Source organism: Pogonomyrmex barbatus, unplaced genomic scaffold (assembly GCF_055798465.1).
Source record: "Pogonomyrmex barbatus isolate J1 unplaced genomic scaffold, ASM5579846v1 scaffold18, whole genome shotgun sequence".
NCBI classification, from domain to species: domain Eukaryota; kingdom Metazoa; phylum Arthropoda; class Insecta; order Hymenoptera; family Formicidae; genus Pogonomyrmex; species Pogonomyrmex barbatus.
The window spans coordinates 6,730,293-6,756,951 of NW_028297114.1; the positions used below are offsets into that span (position 1 = coordinate 6,730,293).

The 26,659-nt window shown below is 40.3% G+C and overlaps 1 protein-coding gene across 1 annotated transcript in view; it reads left to right on the forward strand.

Moving 5' to 3' along the window:
- Positions 1 to 26,659, forward strand: part of LOC105429794 (homeobox protein homothorax) — a 167,150-nt gene that overhangs the window by 58,068 nt on the left and 82,423 nt on the right. The window contains exon 4 of the mRNA XM_089075110.1: positions 22,813 to 22,889. Within this exon, the coding sequence (XP_088931236.1) occupies positions 22,813 to 22,889 (77 nt within the window). The remainder of the gene's footprint in view (positions 1 to 22,812; positions 22,890 to 26,659) is intronic.

Sequence of the window (26,659 nt, forward strand, 5' to 3'; positions counted from 1 at the left end):
TTGATTTGATGGTATATATATATATATAAAAAAAAAATGATACATACCACACTTCTATATTTCGCATTAACATATATATATATATATATATCAGGAAATGATATTGTATTTGCATTGCTAAGCTAGGAATAGCTTTACCATACATCATTTATTATTAATTATCGCTTATTATTTGAATACTTTGCGATTATATGTTTTACATGCTCTATTGCATGACTCATCGCATAATTCATAATAACACGTCAGAAGTTCTTTTTATCGCGAGATATTCGTACACGGGATGTTTCGGAATTAATCATTCAGGTTCGCGCGATAGATCGTGCGTCGCAACCGACGGGCAGCGCGAAACGAGCCTGGCTCATATCGAAATTGCGAAACTATTTGCCCCATATAGGTCTGCGCACACGAGCATCGTAATTTATATCTCGTCTTACATCTCCTCTTCCCCCCCTCCTCTCTCTCTCTTTTTCTCTCGTTGTACGTTACGAAAAGCCCTGTTCCTCGGGAGATACACGGGATTATACCGAACGTACTTGACTCGCCAGGAGAAAACGTGCGTTCTGTCCTCGCAGAAATTAGCATACCGGTTTATTAATTACGGCGTGAACCTCCTTCTCCTGAGTGCCCGCTTCTTCTTTCCCTTTGTGTGTGAGCTGCGAGTTAAGCGTACGTATAAGATTCGTTCTCGATTCTCAGTGCAACTCGCCGCCGCCGCCGCCGCCGCCGTTGCTGCTGCGGGGAAAAGAGCCGCGTATTCCTTTTTCTCCTCTCTTCTTGTGAGCATAAATCTCTCTTCGCCCCTCGCGCGACAGCTTTTTTCAGCTCGCCGACTATGCACGCGCGCGTGCACGCAGCTGGGTTGTTATCGAGCAAGAGTTTCGTCGCGCGTCATTATGTTCAACGAGAGGGAAGTAACAGGAAACGTATCCTCGTCGTACATTCGTTGCGGACGAGGGAACATGGAAAAGTAGGATCGAGAGCCATGCGATTCGTTAAATCAGTTTTTGCAAGAGCCACGCGATTCGTTAAATCAGTTTTGATGATCAAAATTGTTCTGGCAATTTATCTTATCTCGTAAGAATTTTTTCGCTGTGTAAAGGAATATTTTTGATTTATTGCACACCGTTAAAAGATGGCGTATACTATCGTTACGTTAAAGATGTTCATCAATATTCAATCAAGCAATTTTTAAATAATTTTTTTCATTTTTCTGTTTCAGGTAAGTACGAAGCATTCAATTTTCCGATTGCATGACCCACGAGGATTGAGATCAAATTTCATCGGTAACGTAAGTACATATATGTACACGAGTGCGTGATCGTCGTCGTCGTTTGGTCCGGAGAATCAGCGAATCGCCGATGCGAAAAGTAATCGGGACATCCTCGGGAAATCCCAGCTCGATCTCTCGCGCAAGGATTGTGCCGTTTTTCCTTTCTTCAACCCGGGCTCCCCCTCTCTCTCTCCATCTTACCGTGAATCTCCCTATATCCGAATGCAATCTAGAACGCATTTTGCGGGCGTCCTGCAGGACGTATACATCTCCCAACGTATTATGGAATAGAATGGAAGGAAAGCGGGATGTAGAGACCGGGTGGAAAGAGTAGGCCTCGGAGGCCCATAACCCCATCAGGGCTCGTCCCAGGGGCGGCATAACCCGCAACCATCCTCCTTCCACCCTCTTTACTCGGCCACCGACTCGTAACCTTTCGATGGTGGTCCTGCGGTCTCGACCAACGGCCCAGGAGTCTTCCTCCAGTTCTGCTTCTTCTCTAGCTTCTTTTCATTCCACGAAAACTCACGACACCCTCTTGGCTCACGGGGATTGAAAAGAGGCTGTAGTTACCCACCAGAGAGCAGCGAATACAAGGAAGCTAGACGAATGGAATGAATTTTTATTCTTTACGACTGAATTCTTCCCGAGAACATCATGTTATATTAATTCGCCATTTGCATTTTTTACCGCATTATCTCTTCCGTGAGTACTGTTTTGCGAATAATGTGATGTAAGCATCGTCTTGAATATGCGCATTGTGCATATGACGCGCGTACATCGTTGTCTCGGTAACGGATTTTTGAAAAGCTTTTATCGGATACAAAGTACTGCTTTTGCTCTTTTGAAATGGGATAACGTTATCGATATCACTATGGTCTGAACATCTCTTCAAGTATTCATAAGCCATGAAGTGAAACAAAAGACGGTCCACCGAGATAAAGACACGGAGACCGCCGTTAACTCATTTACCTTCCTCACTCTCTCGGTTTGCTTTTTCTCTCTCTTTCGTTTTCTCTCTCTTCTTCTTACGACCTTCGCGGCTCCTCGGTAAAACGAAAGGTATATAGATGGCCACCTCGGGGCCGCCAAACCCCGATAATGGAGGCCGCTAATAAATTCACCCGTTAATATAAAATAATCGTTAAATGCACTTAGGACATACTTACGGCACCACTGGCAACAAAGAGTACTATCTTTTTTTATTGAAACCATTTCGTCTCGATATCTTCGTTTCTCTACAGACCACAGGTGTTCTTCATGTGTCCAATCTCACGGTGAGAAGGAAAGCATTTTTATTGAAATATTATTTGAAATATTGACACATGTAGTGTAATTTAATTTAATCTTTCAATTCCAAGTAAAATTTTATAGTTATTAAAGACTTTTTTTTCGAATTTTTATATTAAACAATTATGTTTTATTAATTATGTTTTAAATTAATTAAGTTTTATTGTTTTATTAAGTTAATTATATTTTATTGTTTTATTAAAATTTAATTAAATTTGATAAACTGGATGAATTAAGAATATTAAACCGCGATTTGTTGAGTTCTCGGTTAATGAGTAAGTACTTGACGTCACAGAAGAGAATACGCTTCGACGTTTCCTGTGTGTATCGACTGACGTTATCCTCAGTGCGATACATACTGTTTCAGCGTTATCCTGACGCACTGTTCCGGCTTTCGTGTAATCCTACGGGATACTACGGCAGCCGGAAAATATGAATATCGTTCACGACGGGGACAGGTGTCGTATATAGAATGTACAAGTTTACGCATGTCATAGAAAGTAAAATTCTGAATGTCCAATGCGGCAGAGAAGAATCCAATTTTTGATACTAATTATCGCTACTTTATTGATATTAATTTGTTGTATATATATATATATACAATATGGTAAAAATAAAAGAAATAATTATTTATATATCTCTTATGATTTTTTGAAAATGATGAAACACCTTGGGAATACTTTGCTTCAATTTCTTGCAGCTTTTACGTCAAATTTGCGTACTTACAAGTGATGTCTTTTACAGGACATGAGTATGAGTATTTTGAAAGGAAATATAATAATTCTTTATCAAAGTAAAATCTTTCTCATATCTCGAATCAACGATAAAGGGAATGTGCTAAGAGCATAATTCAGAAATTTATAACTTTATCCCTTTCATACGTCTCTCTCATTGCCGAGAACTCCGCGGGGTAATTTCCGGATGACGATGATATATACAGGGTGACGCTACCGAGAAAAGTTTACGCGCGAATAAAGTCCGCGAGAAAAACATGCGCCATGTAATTATTATGTGGCGTAAACAAAACGAATGGCGGTGAGCGCGTAATGGAGAAGCATTTTCCGCCTAAACGCAGTTTTATTAAGTCGCTAGGGCACGAACGAGACAGGGAAAATAAGATTATAAGTTGCTCGACGTATTATGATCGACGACAAAAAAATGTCCGCGTTCTGCGTTTGCATATTTATTCACGCCATTGCAGAATGTAAAGAAAAAAGGCGAAATTTGTGCCCACGTTTCCGCAATTACGCGTATCAAGACGTTTTCGCACACGACTGTATTGTGCCGAGGTAATCAAACGGAACAAACGACGCGACAATAATACCGCCCGCGAGGGTTCATAGGACTGCAGAGAGGCGTAAAGAGAAGTCGCGAAAGAGACGCGGTGAAGAAAGGAAAGGAGAGACAGAGAGAGAGAGAGAGAGAGAGAGAGAGAGAGAGAGAGAGAGACGAGGAGAAGCCGAAACAAGAGAAAGAGGGACAGAGAGAGAATCTCGATTCGCGCCTCATTGCCGTCTAAGCGAGAGCCATATCTCTTTGTGGAAACATGAGCCCATGCATCTCTCGCCTTCACCCTGTTCATCTTCCGCGATCTCTTGGAAGGGCCTCTCTAACGAACTCGACGTCCACTTAGAGGCCCTGAAAGGATGTTCGTAACGAGCCGTGTACCCCACCCTCGCGAAATTCGAACTTGGCCACTCATGCCCGCGGGCCGCTTGCCGACGACTTCGACGACGACGTATGTGTATTCGCGCTTTTATTGATATATATATATATATATATATATATAGAGAGAGAGAGAGAGAGAGAGAGATTCTCATGTATGTGCGGAATATCATGATATATATTACGCACCAGGTGACCCAATATTTTAATAAAGTGCGCGCGGCCACCATTCGTAACTAACCGAATAACCCGTAGCGAGAGAGAAACTCGCCGGGAGAGAGAGTTGACTGTGGAGGTCGGAGAGAATTGTGAAATGGCGAGGAAGAGAAGAACTCTCCGCGGGCACCACCACGTCGTGATGTACGGGCAATCAGCCGCATTAATGCATCGCGTGTGCTGCCATGCTCCTATAAACCATATTTATAATACTTTGTACCCGCAATATATCCCCAAGTGTGTTACGCGGGATGCCTCGCATTGAGATGGACGCGATGAGAAACGTATGGGGAATAAGCGAGTGGAAGGGAATTCTGAAAACTGACCGATCATATCCGTTGTGCATCGATTATGTAAAACGTTCCGAGATTGCTACAAGGTTCCACCGGCTCCATCGGAGGTTCGTTTACGAGCACATAATGTCTCACGGTTATTCCGCTCAGATATTATACGTTATCGTTGCGTCGCGCCTACTTGGTTAAAAATAAAAAAAAAATTACATTGTTACCACACACGCACGCACGCACACACACACACACACACACACACACACACACACACACACACACACACACACACACACACACACACACACACACAACCTTATAGTGCGTGTATTTACGAGGCGCTTATTGGCTTTATGAATCACAAACAAGCGTGAAAAAAAATCATGGTTTTGAATTTATTGCATACAACATGACTGTACGAAGCGCTCTTGTAACGATTAAAAATCAGCGTTATTTATTATGAAGCGTTATTTATCATATTACTTTGTTGCATTTTTGTTACTTTCCGCGTTATTCATATATAGTGATTTTCAGCTTCTCCGTAATGGAAGTAATGGAAATTAGCTAATTTTATTTGTAATTGATTTGTAATTAATTAACTAATTTAATGTTTGAAAATGTTGAAAATATTGTGCGAAGAGTGATATCTAAAAGATTTCGTTGCGTCGCGATCATTGTGTAACAAGGAGAAGGTCTTGTTCGGAATTTAATTATACACAGCGAACGCATACAATTAATTACATCACTCGGCGATGAATGGATAGGATATCCGGAGTCAAAAATATTTCTAAAAATGTACGATCATAAAGAACGAGAGTCTGAAAGGGCAAGTTTCATGATCGATATATATATATATATATATATATTTTTTTTTTTTCAATATATATACAATATATATACAATATATATATATATATATTTTCATTATATATATATTTTCAACATTATATATATATATATATATATCGCATTGTATAGCTCGATCATAATGCTATGCTATGCGGTGGCTATATCGTTACGGATAGCGCTAATCAGAGCGAATCGTATCGTATTGCATTCTCGCGCTCGTGGCTCATAGTGCTGTGGCAAAGGGGTAGCATAAACGAGGAGGGTGATGACGATGAGTGAAGGCAATGTATCCACGGTATACAGTCGAGCCATTATTATTCATATATTCCGCATCATGTTTGTATTCGTATAAACCTATAGCGCGTGCCCGCGAGTCATACAACTTGACATGCATCCCCCGTAAATAGTCGTAGGTAACCATTTCCGTTTCTAGTGGGGTCAGTGTATCTATGTGCACCACCCTCGCATGTTCGTCGTATCGTAAAACACTTTTTAAAGTAAATATCTAGTTTGCCGAATGTAACATTCGACATATCGTGTACATTACGAAATTCTCTAAAATGAATATAATATCAATATATTAATATATTAAATATCATTGATACGATGTATTAATTAATCTATCTGAAAAGTATTTTCAGCTTTCTCAATTGACCTTTGTAATAATTATATAAAAATTTTGGACGTAGTCACAACTTGCCTGTAAACGTGTAATTATTATTACAATTATTTTATTACGCGGAATATGAGCGTGATTTCTCTTTGATTGGCCAATATCGTTTCGTGCAACACACACGTGCAAAATGCAAATTGCAAAATATAATATATGTTATAGCCGTTGCAAAAACGAATATTTATTTCTTCCGTCTTTTTTCCGTCGGTTGGTTGTACAACTACAAGAAGTTGCGGTACCGTGCGTTAAGCGAAGTAAATTCGCTCGATGCAGTTTCGTTGCACACGGTCGAGTGTGTAACATGCACGAGAAGGCCGTGCCCAACGGTAATTGCCGGTAAGAGACGGACCGCAGAGTGCAGACCGCTCGCACGACCTCTCGTTCTCTGCCCTTTCTGGTCCACCTCCGCTTTACCTCTGCTTACCTCTCCTTTTCTCCGTACTTCATGGCCTTTATTTCGCGGTTGATTCCTGGCAACGAGGTTACCAATTACGGACAAATCGATCGATCCTAAAGAGCGATCGTCTGATCAAGTATCAAAATTGCGCGCGGTATAATCACGCGTTGCGGGAATAGCTATGCATTGATTTTTTTTTTTTTTTTTATTTTTTTTTCCTTTTATCAATTCTCCATTACATAAAATTACATCGATAATATAAACACATGTTTTTATGGACACTCTTGTGTTGTGTTAGTAGAAACACGTAGGTGTTGACTACTTTTGACACTACGAAATGGAAGCAAATAAACGCGCGAGTGCCATTAACGAACACCTGCTTCCTATATAATTCTTTATCCAGGTGCTCCTCTATAAATTGAGGTAGATGCGGCAACTATATCTTAGATCACGGATGTACAAATTCGCGATGCTCATGTCTTCGTGGGTTTTCAGCACACGGCTGAATTACTGCGTTTAGCGTAGCGCAAATATATAATGTTGTTTTCTGTACTTTTTTGAATCTATCGTACAAATATATTATGAAAAACTTCACATTTAGTTCATGATATCAAAAATTTTCTTTTTATCCGTTTAAATAAGATAATCTAATGTAAATAATTATTTCAAACTTTTAAAATTTTACGTAATATGATACGTAAAAAATTCTTCCTTTAATACATGCTTTTTTATCCTTGTAATATTATCTATTATATTTTCTGTATGTTACTACATTTTTCATAATCAAAAGGCAATGCATACTTATTTATCTCACAGACCATCACCAGCAAAGAGATGCTAATTTATCGTCAGGCATGGTGCTTCGGACGTTCCGAACCAGTGACACCTTTTCGATTTTCTTAATCTGGCGAAATTCTCATGCTCAAGTCTTAAGTTACGTTTTGACTCTGATCTTTGTCAACCGACATGTCAGTCGCTCCGTACGACAACGCAGCGAGCCGAAATAGTTACGTACGTGTGTAAAAGGTGCGCGCGCAATGCCATGCAAATTTCTGTGGTGGGGGTCTTTGTTGGCCGAAGGATACGCGTTACGTTGCATACCATCCTTCCGGCCTTGCAGGCAGATAAATAATGGTAACGCGACTCTACGCGCGATTCTGTCTACCGCGGTTCTGTCCGTCTTGTTTGCATAACCAGCAGCCATATTGGTAAACCGCTTTATTCTTTATGGTTAATATATTCCGACCACATTATGTGTCTTGTAAAATCGAGATTGGTCTTTTCGCATCTTCCTGCGATGCTTTTCTTACTCACATATAATATAAGAAAGGAAAATTAAACTGTATTGTCTTGATAATTAATTTTTTGAAGTCTTTTAATTATTTTTATCTAGTCAAGAGAGAATTAGTGAGAGTAATGTGATCCAAATACGAAACAGAACTTAATGCCACATCTGCTAATGGCTTCAAAATTCATTTTTTCACTATGCGCTTATTATCTCTGCTATCTATTGCTAATGCTTCAATTGCATCATTCGTTCGTTCGTATCATTTCTGGTTTTAATTAACCCATTTTATATAGCTCGTATATCGAAATTATGTACGTGTTCGTGCATTATGCATCTGATAATCTTTGAAAGCGTCTGTAATCAATAGTTAATCGCTGCAGCGGGATAAGCTACCAGCGAGAATTCGAATATTCGGATATATTACCTTCCTGGATGTTGATAACTGTTTGTTTGTCAATAATGGTAATCGGTATAATAAAAATTGAACATCTGCGTGCATAATATTTTGAACGCGCTGCATTTCTCGCTTCATCTGCAAACCACGGAATGACATTACTCGCAAGACAGACATTGATGGGTTTGATCGTGAAAATCCAGCATTACTCTCGACAGCGGTAAAATCGCCGACGATTACGCGGAACTTATTATCCAGCCGTGACTCGAACTGACCGCGTTTTCCATTATCGCTCTTTTACTCGGTGCAACGCGCGTCTTGCTCGTTCCATTTACTTTTTGCTTGGTCAACAATGTCCATCTCGATTCTATTTTGCAGCACGACGGGAGCCGCGCTCATACTTGCCGCTTTTTTCCTAAATCCTTTGTAAGAGCAGAATCCGCGCCGCGGATTCTTACGTATACGATCGCTTTTTCTCGTGTTAACATTTTTGTCCGGAGTAACCGGTATGTTGTTGTTGGTAGTCGATACACACACGTATAACTTCATTACGCGGTGTATTCGTGAACAAAGTCACAATGCGGTAATAATTAACTCATCGCGTTTGACCATCTTTGCGTTCTATTAACGTGCGTAAGAGTATACGTATGCTCGTATACTTAAAGAAAGACTTTAAAGCGCGATTCTCCTTCAGAACTGCATTCGTCGTCGCGCAAAAACGCGTAGAAACAATCTCAAGCTCGACGCGGTGAACTCTGAAAGAGAGCGGATGAGTACATAAACAACACTCTCGAGTGGCACGGCGGGACGCGCTAATGACCGGGATATTAAATAACGATAATGACGCCGTCAACGGGTCTACTTTTTGTCCCCCTGAATCGCCCACGACGACGACGACGACGACGACGACGACGACGACGACGACGACGACGACGACGATGACCTCCGCGTGGAGGACAAGTCCAAGGAACCGACACTCGATGGCGCCGGACGGGAGCGAATCGCACGTCGTTTCCGTGGCAAAATTTCACGAATTTAATTGACCGCGGCAAACGGGCTCGTGAAATAATCGACTTCCTTTTGCGATGGTGTGTTCATGGCTTTTTCTTCCCTCGTTGCGTTCTTTGTTTCTTGTTCACCGGATAGGACGTGGCCGGGGTGACGACGTTCCCGCACGTCGGTCGGTCTGCGATCGATCGCGTGCGAACGAACACACAACGCGAAAACCTACACTGTAGAATTTATAATTTATACTATCGGACGAAATGAGGGGAATGACCCGCGCAAGTTGAGCGCTTGTACGTTTCGATATCTTACGAAATAAACATGAAATAAACGCTTCCGGGATTCTTTATAATGTGAGAAAGTTGATGTTAAACAGATTTTTAAATTTTAAATAACACTTAAATTTGTGTCGGCAAAATTTTTTACATCATAACGGATCATACACATATTTCTATTTAGTTTATAACTTTTTGTTATCGCAACTTGTAATTTTTATATTGTTACGTTCCAGAATATAATTTTTGTTGATCAGCAGCTCCATATTAAAATATTTGAATGTTTAACCGTGATTTATACGGTTATATTTCCAATGTATATGATATCACGATATATTTGACATGATAAATCGTGGTATAAATTTCAATACTTATACTGGTCAGCGATCCAGTGCAATAACCATTTGAAATATGTTTCTCGTACTGGAAAATCTGCTTGATTGAGTAAAGTTAATTTATTCCGCGGGAAAAAAAAAAAATATTTGGTGCGTTAACGATAAAAGGGGGGCGTGGACGTGGCTCGGTTGTTCGTCGGGAAATAGGTTTCATCGGACTGATCGACCGGGCGTGGGAATGCCGATAAACGCATTATTACGGCGATGAAAATCACCGACGCAACGGGCTGTTTGTATCGCGCCGGTGCGCCGCCGGTGCGATGCGGCCGTGGGGCCGGTTCGTAAAATCCAATGAGCTGTCATTTTTATGCCGCGCGTGATGCGCACCGCCGGAAACGTTTGACGTTCCATGTAGTAAAATCGGCCGGAGCCATCAAACGTACGTAGATAAACACGCGCGATCTACCAACGCGGAATTTTGTAATTCCCAGATTGCTATCGACATCGAGTCGATTACCTTTATTATCGATGCGCACATTTACTTTACTTTAATTTACTTACTATTAAAACGGATTACGTAATTAACCGATATCAAATCACGTCATTTAATTATGATATCACGTTATTTTTCAACACACGTTGTTTATTCCGAAAATATCACGTGGATAATAATAACGTGGTGTTGGGTGGGGAATTTTATGAAATTATCATTCTCAGTTACGCATTTTTCTCAGGTATAATACCATCGAGATTTCAATCTCGGCCACAGCTGTTGTGTTATATATATATATATTCAGGTTTGCGTTTTTTGATGACTTCTCACGGGCGATAGTCTATGAAAATCTCGAGGCGATGCCTGAAGCACTGACAATCACCTGTCCAAGCAGACTCGCGTTGCATCCACCACCGGCCACGCTACACACGGTACACACGATGCACAGGTGCAACGCTGCAGCTTACGCGCTCAGCCTGATGGATCAATTGTCCGGGCTCGAACGCATAGAACGTATATATGACTTTGTTCATCGCGATTTGACCTGACCGGAAGATTTCATTTATCACACAACTCAAGACGACATCGCGCTTGCCATTGGCAACGGTCTTCAGATTATTTGATAAGATGACGATTGTGATTAAGAACTGCGACAAACTAAATTTGCGAAAGTAAAGTGCGCAAAAAATTGACCGACTGCCCGACGCGCACAGCTAAACGAACAGTCTTAACGTCTTAATTATTCGATTCAAATATTTACAGAAGGAAAAAAATATTCTATGCATCTAACGAATCTTGATCTTTAAAGAATTTAGATGAAATTTGCGATGAAATTATTTTTATAAGAGAAAATTTGTCATTACTTTTTTAAATAATCGTGGATTGTCGCGCTTGTAATGATTATAATCGCGTTCATCGAGAATACCGTGCGGATTGTCGAATCAACATAAAAAAAAATCCTCGCCGCTCGAGAGAGTGGCGAAAAAGTTTATTATCGATATTATGCCATAATGGGTACACGCGTTCGTGTTGTTGCTGGCTATCGCGCGTTTAGTGCTTTCATTCTGTTACGACGTGGAAAAGCATTGGGTGGTGTGTTTTTCCTATTTTTCGTTTCTCTCTCTTTAAAAAAAAAAAAAAAAAAAAAAAAAATTCCGCGTTGCGCAAATATCGCGTCAGTCGCCAACGTATCGCGGAAAAAAGTTCTGCACATTCGGAAATGGACGCCTGGCGAAATGCGCAGCGACGAAATACGTCGGACTTACCTGTGATGGCAAAATACCTCCGAATGTCCAACGGGCGTTGTGTCTACGTGTATGAAAAACAAAAAAAAAAAAGGTTTTAAAAATACATAGATTTTATTTATAGCCTAGGGGATACTCGTTTGTTGATATTTATTGCCGTACACCGGTAAGCTTTAAAAATGCATTTTGATATGTACGCGAAACAGAGAAAGAGAGAGGGGAATTTGTTCCTATTTGTTTGAAAGCGTTATGCACCTGTCAATGGGTCGGCTGCCATACGTATGTTCGCCCGGAACGAGCGGTCAACACTTTTCTCCGCGTGCATCACGATCTGTTCCATCCGATCGCGTCAATCACTCAAACTCTTCGACGCGCGGGTTATCGATGCACCACCGCCACCATCACCGCCGCCACCAGCACCACCATCTCACCACCGCCGTCGACACCGCTGCTACCCCCGTCGCGCTGCAATCGGCCATTCGTCCATGCAGCAACCTCCGTCAATTCGTCCGCACCTCTCTGACTGACGTCCTCATTATGAATATTGTATTTTATGATTGCGAATGTCGACCACGCGGTGCTTTATGCTCGACGGGAAAAGTGATTTACCTCGCGGGACATATAAAGAAAATATTGTTAAATCAATGCGTGCTCCGAGCAGCTGTTAATAACATTTTTCGTACATAATTCTCGATATCGACAAATACCTAACGTATCGTTATACAATCCATCGATATCGTCCGCGCTCTCGAAAAATTATTTTGCAAATAATTCCGTCACGTGTGAATATTTATGTTTACTGTTGTTTTTACGTTTTGTTGAATAATTTCATGTGCAGAGTGTATCCTCACGACAAATATCCTTTACATTTTTTACGTCTTTTACGACGTCATGTCGTACAATAAGAGATATAGGATTATCGTTTTGATCGCGTTTACGATGGATTATGTTACATTGTAATATTTTTATGGGAACTTGTGGACGCTATTTCTTCCGTTCTTGACAACATCAATCGTTGTTGTGAAGATGTGTGATTTGTATAATTTCTTTAGTCTTGGTCAAAGCACTATACTTTATGTTACAATTAACATCTTCGGGACGCAACGGTACCATGCGTATTAATCTACTATCAAATCAATGAAAATCTCACTCTTATTGTAAAGATTGAATTTCTTGAATTACTGCGAAATTTGCAATATACTAAGAAAAAACATTCTTACGGACATGTATATCTCAATCTAACTTTACAATTATACACGAATTTTATAAAAAAAGTGAAGCCAATAAACGCTAACTACAGCTAAATAATTTACAAAGGCGTGAGTATATTACAAAATGGCAGAGAGAAAGTGAGGAAAGATGCGAGGGAGAGCGTGTCGGAGGGGAAGGGCGCTACCGTGGATTTTCTTGTAACTTGTATAGCCCATTTCAAGCTCGCATATATGACGCTATTCGTGCAAAAGCGGGGAACTAAACGAAGCTTTCTTCTGCCACTATCCGCACGTGTACGAGACGCAGAAGAACTTCGAGGTGAGAGGCGAAGGGAAGAGGACGATACGGGACGGGAACGCGTGTACGAGGTTACAAGACGAAATAAATACAATATTATGCAAACGGGCGAGGCTGATCGTGCGCGGTAAAGCCTCGGGAATCTCGGGAATCCCGAATAAATTGACACTAAACGCGGAAGGGTCGCCTTCTTCCACCCTTCCACCTACGAGTTCTGAGCGTGAATAGTCGAGCACCTACGCTCTTAGATGTGTTGTAAGAACGGAAAGACGCGACGAGGCGAAACATATATCGATACCCTCGCAACATGCCGTATCCCAATATCACCTAACAGCTATTTCGTTTATACGTCTTTGCATCGGCTAAGGGTAAAAAGGAAGACGATTTGGAAGTGTGTTCTCCGGAAGTTATGCATAGTCGGACGTTAAATGACGGACCGGCAATCTCGGTGATGCTTTATGTATTATGTTATTTTTTTAAACAGAAGAAGACACTTTAATTTTGTTCTTTATTTCTGTAACGGAGGAAAAAAGAGAGAAAAAAAATCTGAAATTGGATTTTTTGTAAGATATTATTGATTATAAAATTTTAATGAGAAACGAATCTGAAATTAGAAAATGTAATAATTATCCTTAATCAATTCTTCTCGTATAGATAACTATCTATTTTTTGGATAAATTATAAGCATCTAAATTACCACAATCTCCGAACAGTACTGGCACTGATAGCATGTTTTCAAGTGTTCTTCAAGATCTTCGCAATTCGCAGCGATTCTAATTCTTATTTTATTTTTATTTCGAAACTGTAATTCGATAGTAAACCTTGGAAGAAAACGACCCTCCATACGAGGCGTATTCTTGTTACCGATATCGATAACGATGAGGATGACCACTTGCATCTCGACAAGGCCAATATATGTACATGCGATGCACTCCCACGCTTTTCTCCAACAATCTACATTCAACCTATTCCGCGATCATTTACAGCTTTACTTTCAATTCGACAAAACAGATGTAAAAAAATGTATTAAAAATACATATTTTGTATTAGATATATAATTCATTTCTCACCGATTGTTTGTCAATGATCGCGTTATCAAATTTTATCTCGATTTTAATAACTAATGAATAGCTGAATGGTAGATAAATTTTTGGTGGAAAATTAATAATGATATATATTACATTTTATTTACGATTAAGATAAAAGATTTTTAATATCTTATACACTTTCATCGCGCATTAGCATAGTATAAAACTTGAAACGCGACTGTCTTCTCCAGATCTTTACGAACGACGTCATCATCGTTCTCGTTGTCCCTCATTGGAAGATGACCGGCACGAGTGAATCGATGCCGCGTAGGAGAAGATTACACGCTTTAAATGGATAATTAAATAGCAACGGAACTGACTGAAAGACTGACTGGGGATGATTGCCGGGTAGCGGTGCGAGCGTGAGCGTAGAATTGCCGCCTGAGGGGCCTCTAGAAAGAGGAGGAGGTTCCACCATTACGCTTGCCCCTCCTTCCCCGTATCTAAACTCAGCGGAAACGTTATAATTATCCCGATTCCCACAAGTCACGAGGCGTGCTTGGTACCGATTGACGTGCGGCACGTTGGGTGGGAGAGAGGGTGGGATTCGGGCGAGCTGGATTCTTGTCAATAATTCCGCCCGCCTCTCATTAACGGCGAGAATTCGATACGGTCTTCAAACATTGACTGCGAAGAGACGGGGCTGGTAATAATAGCGACCGACGACGTTCGGAATAGCAGCGTTTGCATTTGGAGCCAAAAGAGAGAAGGAGAGAGAGCGGAAGATGCTCATAATCTTGCCAATTTTATGAAGTGGTGCGGATATCTAATCAGCTAATTCCACGTCTTTAATTCAGCTACTTCCGCCCGAATCTCTCTCTTTCCCTCTCTCTCTTCCCCTCCCCCTCTCTCTCTCTCTCTCTCCGCACACGAGCGTGTATTTGTGTATGTAAATTGTTATCACATTTAATTATGTTTTTCATAATTAAAGTGTTGAGATATTGGAAAAACGCAAAACTTTATATATTACCAGGAGCTTTGCTAAAAGTAGGCTAATCAGATCTTCAAAGTTAAAAGTCTGCTATTTCACACACGTGAGATTAAACTAGGATTACAACCAACCGTTTCATTAGTACGGTTCAATCAGTTGAGTTTGTGGGGTCGCGAGTAGCATATGATGCTTGCAGCGGGCAAGAGCAGAGCCTAATCAATGAAATTGGGAGACAAAGTTGGGTCACTAGCCGGGGTCAATGGTCGTCGGACTTGCGGACGATTGAACCTTCCTGTGAAGGAAGGAACCGCCTCCTTCAGCGCCACGTTACCTCCGAAGGACACAATGACGGGGGTGTGTCCGCGTACTGCGACAAGGAGGTGATCAACGAGTCTGCATCCCCTCGGCTGTACGGCTCTGGCGCCCTTGACGCGTGTTCCTTGTGATCCGTTGGATCACGCAGTTTGATCGTCCGCGTCGAACGTTCGGCGGGGCGTATACGTATGTGCCCTCGGTACGTTGGTTGTGTGTGAACACGTACGCGTAGACCCTACGGTAGACAGGGTCGCGTGATAATGACAGGTTTGGGCGTCGCACGGTGATTGAGGTGGCCATGTCACAGAGACTCGACTCGACCACGCCCCGCAGGTCGCCGTACCAATTCGCTCGTCAGCATCGATTTCCAGAGAACAACCAGTTCCGAATCGTCCATAGATTCGCTCGCGTTCGTAAGCGCGTTACCTTCAGGGCTGTCCTTGAGCTTTGAGCTCGGTGATCGCCATAAAAAAATGCCACGCATCGATCGATGATATTGCCTTTTTCTCGTTGCCAATATTTTTAACGCTTTGAATTGGTTCAACATTTCAAATGCACATATTTATTACATTGAGTCATTGAATTTATCTATTTTATGGTGCGATTTGAAAAAAGGAATACGAGTAATTATGTAAACGAGTAATTGTAATTCTTGTAGTTTTAATTGAATAAATTTAAAATATTCCAATTTACTTATATCCTACCAGGTGAATGAACTTTTTACTTTTTAAATATAATTACAAAAAAGTTTACGTTTTATCTCTTTTATATATATATGTATACCGAAAGTATTTCATATAGAAATCGTGTAAATTTATATATAATTATATTTTAACGAAAGCGCGATGCAGAAATAAAACATTCCTGTTGTTAATAAAAGAATCTGAGGGACATAAACGGGCTGCGTATTGAACGCGAAAGGCTTCGCCGCAATGACGAAGCAAGCTGAGAAACGATGTCTATCTGGCAGATGGAACTCCACGTTTGTCGAGTTCTCATTGCTGTGTGGTTGGTGTTCTACCACGAGTCGGCATCAGGGCAGCATACCATCTTTGGGCAGGGCTTATCTGGTATCGTTCGAGCATAGCGCATACGGCTGCTGCAGGCGCGTCTGCACGCATACCTTTATACATTCCATTGTGTTTCATTTGTAATTATACAAAAGATTGCAAAGCATCTATCCCCATCACGTGAGAAATCTCTCTAGATAAGAATCGATTGTAATCTCTTGATGCACGTAGTTGAATTGATCTTCTATTTTGATCTATTAAAATGTTACATTTCTAATCTTTCTATTCATTTTATCCTACAAGCTCGCAATTATGTATTACAATTGAAATTTTTATATATTTTTATATATTTTTATATATTTTTATGTATGTAATAGCAAAATTTGACTTTTCTATATTAAGAAAAAAGTAGAAATGTAATATGGCAGAAAGTAATTATATTGGTGGAATGATTATATTGCATATTACGTTCAAAATCATTATATTATAATAATTTTTTTTATAAAAACAAGATGAAATGGTGAAAAAGTTCTGTTTTATGAGACTCGTGTCTGTTATAACATAAAATATGTCATGCAATGCAAATACTTTCTGGCAATAAAAGTGTATGAACGTTAAAATGTTTTATCGGCCAATTATAGTCTGTTTTCATTATCCTTGTCAATCGGTTACAATCAGGTTAGACTACCGTCTTAAAGAGGATTCCAGTAAAATTCTTTCGACGTGCAGCAAGCCATTACTGTCCCTTGAGGTCGTCGTGTTCTCTCGAAGCAATAATAGCACATTAGAGGATTTTAACGCCGAAATTGAATAATCGTCGAGACAATAACGAAGTTTTGCTCGCTCGTGAAAATATCTTGTGTTTGTATATACATAAAAATACACTTATGTACATATGCACGCGCGCGCGCGCGCGCGCGTGTGTGTGTGTGTGTGTGTGTGTGTGTTTTCTACCGACCAATGGAGGGAGACAAACGGAATGAAGATATTACGGATGACTGACGCGCTGACGTCGTCTATTTTATATCCGCCCTCGCTCATCCGCCATTTCCTCCTCCTCATTTTCACATCGCCAAAGAGCCCGCTTTCCCTCCCATCAATTCGACCGGTCGGGACAATTTCAGTGCGAAATTCACTCGTGACAATTGGTTAGCTCCCATCTTTCCGTAGTAATTACATTGTGAAGTCGTAGCAGGGATATGAAGATATTTCTCGCTTCACTTCGACCTTGGAAATCGGCACTTTTGCCCCCCGAGTGTGGTTTTCATCTAGGCAGTTTTAAATCTTTCGCGATTCTGACAAAGACGAATCCGCATTGCGACAACGTCATTTATTTCACATTTACCTTTCGTTTATCGGTTCGCCAGTCACGAAGGATTCCAGTCGGCTCTTCTCTCGCTTCGGTCGGTCGATCCGCACGACCGGTCGATGATCGGGTAACGTGAAATCGACGTAGCCACCCGTAGTGACCTCTTCGAGCTTCGCGACCTCATCCTCTCGACATGAATTCTCTGGACGCGAAGCGGAAGAGGGGATTTCGAGGCGCGTGATGACGAGGCGCGATCTCTGGTGGCTCCCACGCCCCCAACGCCCCGCTCGTTAGTTGGAGTCAGCAGCGGTCGTCATCGACGTGTCATTCGGCACCGAGAGCCCCGGTTACCACGGGGTGGGGTAACATCCCGGAACGACGAAGGACACGAAGAGACACGAGGCCAGGAAGAGCTCCAATGTGCATCCATCCACCCGTCCCAGCATCGACGACCTGACGCAGCACGCGCGCGGTCCTCGTCATCGAACCGATGCGCCAGCAAATTGTCACGCTCACGGGAACGTTACGAGCGAAATAGCGGATCGATGCGCGGATAGTACTGGGACAAGGGAGTAACGATGCCTATCTTTTTGACACGTAACATTGTCTGTTACATTTCTCTAAATTTTTTTAAATTTTTTCACCAAATTAGATCGATTCTAGCAAGTGGATTTTAATTACGTCAAAGGAAACATACGATTTCTTTAATTCTACATACATAACTTTTTCCACGTGGATGATTATTGAAAATTTCAATAATTTATTTCGTAATAATTTTAGAATATGTTTTGTTTGGTATTTATACCGCTAGGCTTAGATACGTTATTTCATTTAGTAACGTAATTGAATAATTCCAAAGATAGTCTTGGAAGCAGATCAGAGCGGTCATCAATTCGAGAAACGGCCTCACATCTAATACAGACATTTAATTCATCGTCTATTTGTACTGATTTGAATTCGGGCTACGAACGATCTCATTGTCTCGAGAATTGTCTTAGGGAGCAGTTTGCTCCTCAGGAAGACTACGGTTATTTCAGCTACGCCGTTGCTGGCTATCAGGATAGCGGGTCGTGGATGAGGTTTGCGCACCGCGGAAAGGGGTCGTCTAGAGGCAATCGGGCTAAACTACGGACTCATTTACACACTTAGCCCCGCTTCCGCCTGACTCGTTCCTGCCCCAACCCTCGGAAGAACCCAAATGGTTTTCATATTGTCTTTTTACCGCTCATTTTCATTTTATCGCTTGTTTGGCCACTGAATCGTGCTCTTGCAACGCGGCGCGTTTCATTCTCGTCGCTTCTGCCTTCCCTTCTCCTCCTCTTGTTCCCATCTCGGACGTTGGATTCGTATTCGATGAAAAGATAATCTTTTTCTCTCTCTTCTCTTTCGAATCGAACGGACTTGTTATCTCGGGATGCCATTAATAATATCGTAATTTTATTTTTACGAAAGCAAAGCTTGTTAATGTATATATTTATTATTTAATGCGATATTGAAACCAATACGATACACAATTTTGCCTGCGAATAATACACAACGGTTGTAACAGAAATAAAAATAGGCGAAATGTTATATCACGTAATGTCCCGTAGGTAATATTTTTTTCAAGTCAAACAACAGCGCGTCGCCACGACTATAACATGTCAGCCTGGAACGGGAAACCGTCATGGAAAAGCATCGGTGCTACAGGGTCGGGGATAGTCCAGAACGCACCGCCACGAGCACTTAAGACTATTGTTTTCAATGTAATTGGATAGCTCCTGCTTTCCATCTCTCTCCCTTAACCGTTGCTTCTTCCTTTGCCCGCAGCAGCTATCTCGAATCGTGCAGAGGGTGGAAAGCAGCCAGCTAGGCGGTCCCCACGTAGCGACAATTATCTTGATTGTTTTATGCATACGCCAACGAAATCTATAAGCAACTTATCTCTGGAGAAGCTGAACCATAAAGAGAAATTGTGTATGTCGTTTTAACTATATCGATCATACATTTCTTTCATTCAAAGTTGATTAAATATTATTGATCGATGTATTGACAAGCGTAAAAACAGATAATCATTATTACATAGTACTCGCTGAACAAATTTAATGATTTTCAATTGTATATTATTATTCGTACACACACACACACACACACACACACACACACACACACACACACACACACACACACACGTGTGCACGCGCTACGTTAAAAAAGTGTTAAAAAAAAAACAGTTTTTATTTACGACACACGTTTGTATGCACGTTTGTATGCACGTTCCCATGGAATATATCAAAAAACTTTTTATCGTCAGTATATACGTATTACCGTACGTAAAGGGAAATTAACTGATATATATACGTAGTCGATTCGAATTTCGATAATCGAATGAAGGCTGTACACCTTGCCAATCGGCCTGTCGCCGATATTCACTCGAGGCATACCGTATACATAACCGTCGATCACTTCGTCAAATCTGCAATTTAGCGCGCATCGATTCGCATTGGATCTCATATTCTCGTGGGGTCCCGCACCCGCGCGATCGTCTCAATCCTCCTCTCGACGCGGCTTTATACGCGGCGTTAGATATCCACGGAGATCCGATGGAAACTCTACTCCCAGACAATGCGCTCGGCCGATTTAATTAGGATAAGAATCGCTCGGATCGGATATACAACGGCGCACAATGGGGTGGTGTGCCAGGGGGTGACGGGTGGGGAAACGGAGCCACGCTTCTGATGTATGTATACTGTGGCTCGCCTCCAAGAAACATGATATAGCGAGGAGGTCGAGGAGGGGCTTGGGGGGGATGGATCTGTGGGCTGCGGCGGTTTCCAAAAATACCGCAAGCTTCGGCAAAAAATAACGATCGAGAGCGAAAGGGAGAGAGGACGTGATACCGCGGGCGCCACGTGCTAATTATGTAAAAATATGATGTGGTTTGCCCGCTTGCGGGATGCAGCCGCCGGCTTTTACGCGTAGTTGGATCCTTTCAAGCTTTCCGATCGATAATTTGACACGGACCGGACATCGTTCGTTGCGAATAATATTCAATATACGTTAAATTTACAAATACAGGCGTCATAGGAATCTATAATAAATGCTTGTTTCTCTTTGACATGTAGAATGCTTTTCGATTGTTTACTAATATCTTAGTGAAATCGATTCGAGAAAACGAGAAACGACCAAATGCTAAAGTAATTTTTCTGAAAGTCAAAGACATTCGGTTTTCTTTTACATCGAGGAAATTAACATAACCATCGCGTGTCACGGATATGTAGTCTTCGTTGGGAATGTCTCCATTGGGAACGCGACTGTCGGCGGACTATTTACTTGTAACGATTACGTGCGTCTAATTTCATAATTGCAGTTAATGCGAGATTAAAATTGAGATGTGGTTGCGCCCATGAAATTAATACGTCTTGCTAGGTGTAATGTAATTGAGCGTCGGTGACTGTCTTCCGTACGTCGCGTGCATAATTTGTTTAATACTTTTTGGAGCTCGTTTAATTTCTATCGCAGATTTTATCCTATTTAAGTAGATTTTGTAATGATCATTCCATTTGGCTTAATTAATTTAATTTTTTGTTTTTTATAAAACAAAGATATTCCTTGTATTAATTGTATACGGATGATTATTTCAGTTATGAACTAATTCAATTTTACTACGACAGAATTTATTTGTAATAATGCCTTACATTGTATTGGGCATATAAAAAGAAGCACTTGAACTCTGCAAAGGTTAATGTCAACGAGGAAACAAAGATACCGAATTTGAGATACCAAACTTGACATAGAACGCAGGTGCACAATGTCGCATGTGCGTGTCATACATCTTTTAGAAACTTGGCACAGAATTGACTGGATAACAGCATTGGAAAGATTCGGTTCTTGTTGCGACTGCGATATTAATGCGCGCAGTAACTTTTCCGAAAGAACGGCTAGAACGCTACATAAATTTATAGACTTGCGTGGCACAAGATCGATGGAATATCCGATGAGTGTATAATTTATTATCCAAATTTCGTACAATGGATATGAGACAACTAGTACTTCAAGAGGATTTAATGATACATAAAATTAATCTAAAGAATACGACAGTTATGATCCTACTTATCATCGCTTTATTTAATATCTTTTATTAAACTAAGCAGCTTCTTTCCTTTTCTTCAATTGGAACGGAAATCAAGCGACTCTTTCTTTATATTAATTTTCTCGACTACATCATACACGACGATACGTACGATTCATGATATGTTTTCACATAAGTTCTCTTTTTCGCAAAAGATGAACAATATATATATATATATATATATATATATATATATATATATATATATAATTACGTATATGAAAGTGACGGTGTGCCGCGCGGATCGTTTGGCGCTCCATTTTGATGTGGCACAATGTATTCGCGCGATAAAAAAAAACGTGGTCCGAGTGTGCGATATATAGAAGGAACTTTTTGCCGCGCTCCTGTCTCTTTCGCTGCTCCCTTCTCTTCCTCCTTCTATCCCTGTTTTTTTTTTAATGTTGTTTGTTGGCCAGCGATAAATAATATTTCGCAGGTGCATCTAGACGATGCGACGCCTGTAGTGCGCGGATCGTCGCGCAGATAAAAGTCCGCGCGCGCGACGCTCTGTGTGTTCTATATACTTACTTCGGTGAGCGATAAATCATTCGATAAATTGTTTCGAAACATCCCGCTACACATTCGTCGGCGAGACGATGGTAGAGTGAAACCGTGGAAGAGGAAATTTTTTTTTTAGTCTCGCGTTTTTTTTACATGCGTTAATTCTTGCGCTCAAGATAATCGTTCTGTTGGGATTGGTATATAATAATTGCATTCTCACGTCGACAATTTCACGCTAATTGGCGCTTGAGTTTTTGACTCGCGTCGCATTAATGGTTACTTAAAAATACGCGAGATCGTTCGTATTCAATTTCATTAGTAATTGAGCGAATTTATTTTTTTTTTTTTTGCTTACAGCATCCATACCCCTCGGAAGACCAGAAAAAACAGTTGGCACAGGACACGGGGTTGACGATTCTTCAAGTTAATAATTGGTAAGTAAATTATTTCTTACATAATATTTTACATACATTTATTGCACGTAAAATGGCTACAATGGTCGTTGTTATTATCATCATTTAGAAAACATCACTTTAAACTTGTACGTCATTTAAAAAATTTTATCTTAAAAGTCTTATGAAGAAAATTGCAAATTTTTAGCTATTTTGAGATTGCTGTATTTGTAAAAATTTTCACTTTTGATTATTTCTATCTCTGACATATGTGACTAAAGAGATTTGACAAATATAAAAATATATACGTTGCAGAATAAAAGTAAATTTTGTTGAAAAGTATAAAACATCTTTTATACATATTTTAAACATTTATTACCAAGAACAGCGGTAATCGGGAATTTTTATAGAGTGTATATATTCTTTGCGTGTCGCGAGTGTAAACAAATTTATCTTCCGACCGTGATCGAGTCTTTCTAAGCGACGAGAATCGAATCTCGCTGCATACGTGCCAAGCGAGAAACTTTTTCTAGACCGGCGGGCATGAGAGCGGCGGACGGGCGTCGAATCATACGGCACGTCGCACGTGTCATATGCGAATTCCAGACACCCTGAAATTACGCCCGTACATCAAACGGAACGAGGCGTGCACGACTGGGGCTCGGCACCAGCGATTGCACGTTGACGTTGCAACGAGCTGATTATTTCAGCGCGCCAATCACGCGAGTACAAACGGCGTGGTAGGCGTACGCCGTATCAGCGAGTCAAACGGGCGGGCTGAATTCCGTAATTTGTGTTTTTCCATGATCTCAAGAAAGCGTTCGTTACGGCTGTAATTCTCTGATTTTGGTTTAATTCGTTCCGATTTTGCGTTATCGGCTTATACTTATGATTTTGCTCGTTGCACTTTATTCGTTGTGGCGATTACATGGTAATCTTGAGGAATAAACTGTATATATTTATAGTCATTAGTGATTAGTTTTGAGATATAATTATTTTGCATAGAGTATAAAAAAAATTTATGTTTCGCATTGCATATTCGCATTGCGTATTACGATTATGATAAATTTTTCGTTGCATTGATCTTATTTCTCTAGGTAGAGAAATATAGCAATATAAAGTAATAAAAATTATATATATCTCGATCTGAGCGAGTAATTTCATATTAGTCAAGATATGACTAAAAAAAAAAAATGTCTATATAAAAAAAGACGTTAATCGTCGTTTATTCTTAGTCCGAGCGAGTTATAAAATCATTCTTATTAGAATAGGGTTAGCATTAAATTCTGTGTTACAGACACCGTGGAGAGATCGTTCCGTCCGCGATAAAGCAAAATTTATACCCAATCGTTACGACTAATCGGAAACATTTTACCTCGATCATTTCATCGTCGATCGGAAATATCAGGTTACGTAACTTTACGATATAATGCACCGCAATAATCCGTATATTTTCCCACACAATTCATTCGCTTGTATTTAATGCTTCGTTTTCGATGTGTTTTATTACACTGAATCTACATTGATGCGATAGAAACTCTTTTTTTTTTACGATTCACGGAAATATTATTAGATCGGCATCTTTCACATCATATTTTCGATACACTTCATGAAAACTTATTTTCGAAAAATTGCAATTTTTATCACAGATTTACTGTATAGTTATGTATTGTAGAAGGCACTTTCGCTTTGACGGATTGAGCGAGTTTGTTCACTTTCAATTAGCGTAGTCATTATAAATGTTCTAGTGTTTTAGTCGGCTCATTTTGGCAAAATATAAACATATCTTAATAATGTTGAACGGAATAATGTATCCGAAACAACATAATGTAGACGCACTATGTGCGGACGTAACGGTGTAGCGTTTAAAATAGTATCTTGCTTACACATACTTTGGGCGTGCGCCTCTTTCGGCTATAGAGGAGAAAAGCTTGTAAAACGTTTATTAATGTTTAACGCCGCCTTCGCTTTATGCACCTTTAATCTCAGCGTGAAGAGTGCCGTACTACGGATATTATACTAGTCGCTATTATGTAGCGACTTTACGATTTTCATATCTGGGCCGTCAGTCGCCGTGATCGTACTCTCGGTCATCTCCTTTCAAGTTGTTTTCGTTCGTTTTCTTTATTTCTTATAAAATTTTCTCTTATTTTGAGATATCTTCGGTCTCTTATTTTTTTACATCTTTTTACTGTAATAATTATCGTATCGGCAGATAAAATATTTGAATCAATTGTAATTGCTTGGTATTAGATACTAATCTCAATTTTATTTTTTTTTCTTTTATATATATATATATATATATATATATTCTGAATATTCTTGCTAATTACCTATACTTTTGTGAAAAAAAGGTAATTTATTTGCAATTTTGTGATCGTTTTAACGATTCGGTAAGTTGATACCCGTTCGTACTTGAAGATATTTCGTAAAGACATTGTCGCCATCATCGCAGATGTGACCGATAAGTTGCGGTACGATCGTACCGTACTGGCGATTACGTTAACGGTCAGAGCGCGTATTTACGGCCTGCGAATCGTTTGCCATTAACGTTGGCAATTCACAGATATTATGATAGATATTATGATGATGAGAGACAGAGCGCGTGGATTACGAAACTTTCATATAAGCAGTTAAAAATAATGACGAATTCAAAAAAATGAATGCCCGAGAAATTACCGTGAGATAATACTCCGGTACATTCGTAATTTATGCATTGAGGAATGTAGGGCTTGCGCATATCTATAATGGCAACAATTAACGAATTACATACCACCTACCATACAGTCATTACGCACATATAATAATAATAAATTCAAGTATTTCAATAATGTAAAATTTTGTCTGTACAGACATTGTTTAAAAAGAAAGAAACAAAAATTACAACGTCACTTTCACGATATTATAATTTTACAATGATCTATTTTTAATAACTTATAATGATTATTTTTAACAAACTTTACAAAACAGTTGCGTGTTATCTTTAAAGCTCATAAATGATTACATAAAACACATCAGCACTATTATATCTATTAAATTTATAAGAAGATACAAAATGAAAAATATATGTTGTAGCATTCTCTCAAAATTACATTTTACTTCGTTTTTCGATAAAAATTTTGAGATAATTTCGCGTTATCTTTAAAACTTATAAATTATTAGGTAGCCAACCGCATTACTTTGAAGATTCTTGAGAACACGATCGTCGTCGCGACCGTTAATTCCTAGCGATCCGGTATTAATACCGGAAAGGGTTAAGACGATGTGGAGAACCGTCCTGTGAAAGCTCAGCTCTCCTTTCTATTCCGTGGAGAGAGAGAGAGAGAGAGAGAAAGAGAGAGAAATCCCCCGTTTCCTCAAGTTGATCCACCCTGCTCTGTCTTCCTTCCGCCCTTTCTCCCTATGGAGAATGGGCCGCGTTTCGCACCCCCAATCTCGCCATCTTGATAGATGTTTCCGCGTGGCACCTGCGCCGGCATCCGAATTACTGCAGACCCTGTTTACCGTAATATTTAAACGACGTAGTCGCGTCACAATCCGATCTCTCCGCCTCCGCATCCTCTCCTCTTCTCTTCTCTTCTCTTCTCTTCTCTTCTCTTCTCTTCTCTTCTCTCGTCTCCTCTTCTCCCGCGGATGAAATCGTGTCGCGCCGCAGTAATCTCTTTGGCTAACTTTAGCGGCAGCAAAGATCGAAATAATCCAGGTTACTGTCGTTCCACGGGGATGAATTGGACGGGTGTGCATACTCGACGTATCGAACGAACTGGTAGGGGTTTTTGGGATACAAGGGAAGGTGTGCGAGATCGCTCGCG